Source organism: Bison bison, unplaced genomic scaffold (genome assembly GCF_000754665.1).
Source record: "Bison bison bison isolate TAMUID 2011002044 unplaced genomic scaffold, Bison_UMD1.0 scf7180017864239, whole genome shotgun sequence".
NCBI lineage: Eukaryota > Metazoa > Chordata > Mammalia > Artiodactyla > Bovidae > Bison > Bison bison.
In genome coordinates, this window is record NW_011494811.1 from 8356501 (window position 1) to 8362864 (window position 6364).

The 6364-nt window shown below is 36.4% G+C and overlaps 1 protein-coding gene across 1 annotated transcript in view; it reads left to right on the forward strand.

Moving 5' to 3' along the window:
* The window catches only part of KCNH5 (potassium voltage-gated channel, subfamily H (eag-related), member 5), a gene marked incomplete at its 3' end in the record, with an annotated part of 232481 nt that overhangs the window by 69736 nt on the left and 156381 nt on the right, over nt 1-6364 (forward strand). The window contains exon 6 of the mRNA XM_010846828.1: nt 4895-5287. Coding sequence (XP_010845130.1) covers nt 4895-5287 — 393 coding nt within the window. The remainder of the gene's footprint in view (nt 1-4894; nt 5288-6364) is intronic.

The following is a 6364-nucleotide window of genomic DNA, read 5'->3' on the forward strand; positions in this document are numbered from 1 at the left end:
CTCAACTCCAGAAAAATAAATGACCCAATCAAAAAATGGGCCAAAGAACTAAATAGACATTTCTCCAAAGAAGACATATAGATGGCTAACAAACACATGAAAAGATGCTCAACATCACTCATTATCAGAGAAATGCAAATCAAGACCACTAGGTACCATTTCACACCAGTCAGAATGGCTGCGATCCAAAAGTCTACAAATAATAAATGCTGGAGAGGGTGTGGAGAAAAGGGAACCCTCTTACACTGTTGGTGGGAATGCAAACTAGTACAGTCACTATGGAGAACAGTGTGGAGATTCCTTAAAAAACTGGAAATAGAACTGCCTTATGATCCAGCAATCCCACTGCTGGGCATACACACTGAGGAAACCAGAAGGGAAAGAGACACGTGTACCCCAATGTTCATCGCAGCACTGTTTATAATAGCCAGGACATAGGAGCAACCTAGATGTGCATCAGCAGATGAATGGATAAGAAAGCTGTGGTACATATACACAATGGAGTATTACTCAGCCATTAAAAAGAATTCATTTGAATCAGTCCTAATGAGGTGGATGAAACTGGAGCCTATTATACAGAGTGAAGTAAGCCAGAAGGAAAAACACCAATACAGTATACTAACGCATATATATGGAATTTAGAAAGATGATAACAATAACCCTGTGTATGAGACAGCAAAAGAGACACTGATGTATGGAACAGTCTTATGGACTCTGTGGGAGAGGGAGAGGGTGGGAAGATTTGAGAGAATGGCATTGAAACATGTAAAATATCATGTATGAAACGAGATGCCAGTCCAGGTTCGATGCACGATACTGGATGCTTGGGGCTGGTGCACTGGGACGACCCAGAGGGATGGTATGGGGAGGGAGGAGGGAGGAGGGTTCAGGATGGGGAGCACATGTATACTTGTGATGGATTCAATTTGATATTTGGCAAAACTAATACAATTATGTAAAGTTTAAAAATAAAATAAAATTAAAAAAAAGATAATATGCAGTTGACAGAAGATTTAATGCACTCAGATACAACTTCCTTTTTAATATAGTGTTTTTTATTAAGTACTACTTGAATTTGAAGCTACTTTCTTTTCTGCCTTCGGTTGTTCGTTTCTTTCTATAAGTCAAGGTAAAGTGTAGGAGCTTGTTTCTGTGACTACTGATTTTTTTGGTCATGACTCTTTCTAGGTCTTAACTACACCCTATTCAGTTTTTCTTTCTTTGTTAATACAACTGGGCAAGAACATGAGGAAAGAGACTATAGAGAGGAAAAATTTCTACCTTAGCACCCCAAATCACTGAAGATGGTTTTTTCCTCTACCTCAAATGGAGAGTTCCTATCCCCTGGACAGCTCATCACTTTTCATTTTTACTCTTGATGAATTTTCATTCCTGTTTCTTCCCATCTGATTTTTTTCTTTCTTTGCTTTGCCTTTTTGTTATTGTTCTTTATCAGTCATCCCTAATTTATAAGGCTGATTCAGATACAAAACTGCTTTATGTCAGATCTTAGGCCTTGATTTCAGGGAACATGTGGAAATAACAAGGTTTTCTACAGAGATATAGTCTATGTGTACTTTTAGGTTTTCAAAGACTGACTGAAAAGAGGCACCAAGTTAGCAGAAAGACAATTTTTCCAGTTGTAGTCAGAATCATGTAATTTGCTCAGCTTGAGTATTTGATTTGCTGTTAAATTTCAGGTCCTTTCACTTTTCCCAACACATATACATTTTATCCTATTTCCACTAGGCCTCCTAAATTTAGAGCTGATCCCCAGTTTCAAGGATTCTGGTGTCTGTGTAGGCAATTCATCAGTTTTCAACATGCTCTGACATTCTACTGATTGAATTCAGCTTCCACTTGCATCTGTGGTTCTGACTCCTTTAGAGTCAGTGTGCTCCCGATATTCAGAGAGAAAGAATGTGTCTGTATCAGTACAAAAATACATCAGGACATGTGATTTCATCCCCATCTATCCAAGGTTTACTGCTCCTGAAAGTACAAATGAAATAAAGCAAACAGTCGTTACTCACTGCTTTATAGAAAAGCCCCAATGACGGGGCCGAGATTAAAGCAGAGCTCTACATAGAAGAAACATCAAACTGAAGCATGTGGGGTGTCCCATGCCTTGCTTTGTCGGTGTTGCCTTTCTTCTCCTACTCTCCCTGCTCCTCCTTTTTCTCTTGGAGCAGTTTTGGATTGCTTTAAAAATTCAAGTCACCATCTGAAGAACTGGGTTATGAATGTTTAAAGAAATAGAAGACAAGGGTTTTTATTTTGAACCATACGCTATCATCACCTGGAAAGATTTTGAAAGTACAGATTCTCTGAATTTAATTTAATACACAAAATGAATTTAATTATTTTCTGGCATAGGGGTCTAAGCATGAGTATACTGTATTTTTAACAACTTCTCTAGATGATTCTAGTTTGTAGCCAGATTTAGGAAATACTGAACTCAAGAGTGAGTTCATCTCTAGAGGAGACACCTTATATTATTCCAGGGTGCTGAGTGGGACCAATTTGTCTATTAGCACAGAGTGTAGCACCAGTAACACTTTTAGGGGTCCACCAGGATGCCTGAATTTCTACTAGCAATTGAAGGAAAAAAATGAACTTTTAGGTAAAAAAATAAATAATTAAATGTTCATCTTTGTAATAACGCTGTTAAAATAAAAATATAACTTTAAATAAAAATATAAATATTAAACAAACTATATTTTTATTTAAAATGTAATTTTAAATAAAACTTATACATTTATGTTGTATTTATATTTAAATAAATATAAAAATATTAAATAAAGTATAATTTTTATTTTATTATTTTTAAGGAGGAAGGGGTCCAGGAAGGCAAAAGTACTGAGTGCCCGTAAAGGTCCTAATGCAACCTGGCACTGAGTTTATTTTCTAAGTGTGTTTCTTTGTGCTCAAACTACAGAGTGTGTAAATACAGATGGTATAATACTAACATTGAGTATGAAGGAAATTTTCATGTTTAACACAGTGATGTTGGAATGAATAGATCTGTGGTTGAAAGGTGAAGGAGAAGCCATGATTCTGTAGGAGTCTTTATATGTAATTCTGTGTCTCAACATGAAACTTAATCTACCTGCAGGATAATTTGTTGCTAAGTAATTTAAGATCTCATGGAAAAAGCATTACTGGGGTACTGATAATGAGCATAAATATGTAAAAATCTTTATAAATAATTCTTATAGCTCCCAAGCTTAAAACAATAATTATAATATACACCTAAAGAGAATATCAGTGATTCTTTCATGTTTCAAAATAGCAATGATTATATTATATGCTTAGTTTTCAGTTGTGTAAGTTGTACATATGAGAGACTTCAGGATAAGTCTCAAACTTCAAAAAATGCTAGTTTACTTATTTTGCTTTGTTGCATATAAATTACAGGCCAAGAGGTATTTTTGTTTACATCTATTTGTGCATTGACATAAATTTAGTGCATTTATGATTTTATAATTTGAACTTGTTGACTCCTACTTTCTCGGTCCCGTTAGTCTTAGGGACACTGAATAGTTGAATGTATAAGATGGTAAAGCTGCTGAAAATATTGTTCATCAAAGTCCCACTTACAAACTCCTTAATACACAGGTTTACTCAGTTATAGCTTCATTGGTGGCATGAAGCAGAGGTCTTCAACCTGCTTTTTCAACTCCTTTACACAATGTCCATGTTCCAGGTTCTGGACGGAAGTGCTAAGTCCTGTGTCTGTTGCCTTTTCCCAGGGTTGCCCAGACCTCTGCTCTTGCACTGCCATCTGCTTTTTCTCATTGTCTCTTTAATGAGACCTAATCAGAATAAGTCAGGGTTCACATAAACCTGCATGGAAAATTGTCAATTTGTCAAAAAGGTATGGAGAAACAAACCTGAGTATTTAGAATTTTTTTCTAAAGGAAATTTGCATCTGGGCAGGAAATCCAATATTCTTTAAATCTGATTGAAAGGGAAACAGAGGAAAGCAGGCTATAACATTTATAGCTCTGATACTGTTGTGCCTGTCATTAGGGCCCTGGTTGAGTCCCATGCAACAGCAAGATCACCAATAGTGGGGCCCTGAGGTTCAGCAAAGCCTTTAGAATCAAAGTTATGCTCCTTCAAATCCCAAATATGTAAAGAATGGGTAATGGTGAGCCCTGCAAATAACAGCTGGCCAGTCTGTGAGATGTGTGATTCTAGGCACTTCTGCCCAGTGAATGTGCAGAAGGCACTTCCAGTAGTGGATGTCCAGCAGTGCTGTGGATCAGTGTTGGTGTTGGAGGAGGTCATCAAGAGGATGGGACTGCCAGGTGTTCCTTGAGCTGGACCCAAGCAACTGGAAGCTCCTCACCCCCTCCCTTGTCCTTAAATGTACTTTCTGCCCACCATGCCCATTGTGGGAGCCATTTTCAAGGATACAAGCTTGAGAGAGTTAGCTGTGGTTGAGAACATCTGGACTGTATACATGACTGAAGCCAGTTAAACCTCTGTATAAACTTTTAAGATTTGGTGGGTGGGTTCTGAAACCTCTGGTTTTGTGTTTACCCAATGAAACCTTGTAAGTTCCCTTGCCTATGAAAACTGCCACCTGCTGATCTGGCGTGGTCTGCCTTTCTTTGGTCTCTTTCTGCCCTCCATGTGTGGGCACCAGTTTCTGAATGAGTTGGCCACGGGAGAGGAAGTCAGAGGGAATGGCAGACAAATCAACTTCGATAGAGTGATTGGATTTGCAGTGACTTTGGACAAACCTTGATACAACTCAGGAGAAGAGATATAATTACAAAGCATGGCTGGCTTTGAAACCAGTGGTTTGTCTGCCAGAAAATTTGCATTCATTACTAACTTTGCAGAGACGTCCGGGTCACTTATAAATGCATTTTGTCTCTTTTAGGTTCTTCAGCTGGGATCAGATATCCTTCCTCAGTATAAGCAAGAAGCGCCAAAGACGCCACCACACATTATTTTACACTATTGTGCTTTTAAAACAACTTGGGATTGGGTGATTTTAATTCTTACCTTCTACACCGCCATTATGGTTCCTTACAACGTCTCCTTCAAAACGAAGCAGAACAACATAGCCTGGCTGGTGCTGGACAGTGTGGTGGACGTTATTTTTCTGGTTGACATTGTTTTAAATTTTCACACAACCTTTGTGGGACCTGGTGGAGAGGTTATTTCTGACCCCAAGTTGATAAGGATGAACTATCTGAAAACTTGGTTTGTGATCGATCTGTTGTCTTGTTTACCTTATGACATCATCAATGCCTTTGAAAATGTGGATGAGGTAAGTTTCTTTTCTGTTTTTATTTTTTTGGTACTTTAATCACATTTTGAGAAAATTAGGATAAAAGGAGTTTATAAATAACCTAAACTTCTTTATAGTCACCACTTTCAACCTTCATCCTACTAAATACCTGCCATAAGTGATCATATTTTATTACTTTATAATTTTTATTCAATCTTTAAAAAATTTCTGGTTGAAAATACTAGGAAATGGCTGTGGTTGGAGGTTGTGTTTGAAAGAGGAGAAGAAAAGCCACAGCCTTTGAAGTCAAATATGGTTTATGAACTGGAGAGTTGATTGAAAGATAATGCAATATATGTATTTTTTGGGGAAAACAGTAGCAGTTTAAAGCTCTGTGCACCCACAAATGTTTTGACTCCTCCCCTCCAGATACATAGGTAGCAGTACTTGTGTTAACAAAAAAATCCAGGAAGCTTTTATGGTAGAGAAATTCTTGAAGTTTTGCCTTTTTGGTTTCTTTCTTTTTTTTTTTTTTTAATAGTTTTTGCTTTAAGTTTTGCCTAATCATTTGTGGTTAAAGACTGTATTAGATGAATTCTGATATCTGGTCTAATTCAAGATTTTGCTTATTCAGTGTCATTTGCACAATTAGAAATTTTTAAACATATGTAATGTTTTAATGACCATTTCATCCAAGGCTTCTTCATTTCTAACTTAGTTGTGGATGATTTTCAACTTGCTATACCAAGGATGTATATAAATGAATCAATATAGAATGTATCTGTTTTTAAAATGTGTTCATAATAATAATTACAAACTTAATTTCCCTAAAGATTCTACTCTGTCCTCATAGACTGTTCAGATAGAAAATTCTCCGCTACATTGTTGTCATTCTGTGTGTGTTGGGAGGTAGATTGCAATTTTTCTTCAGGATCTTTTTCCATAAAGATTTCTGCATTGAATCAACTTTAATGATACCAAAAATATTTCCAGAAAGTTTAATATAGACATTGTATTTTGATGCTATACACATAACTATTAATTTAAAAATTCAAGGAAAAAAGAATCATAGTAATTTGTTTCTAATTTTATTTTTATTTATTTTTTAAAATTACT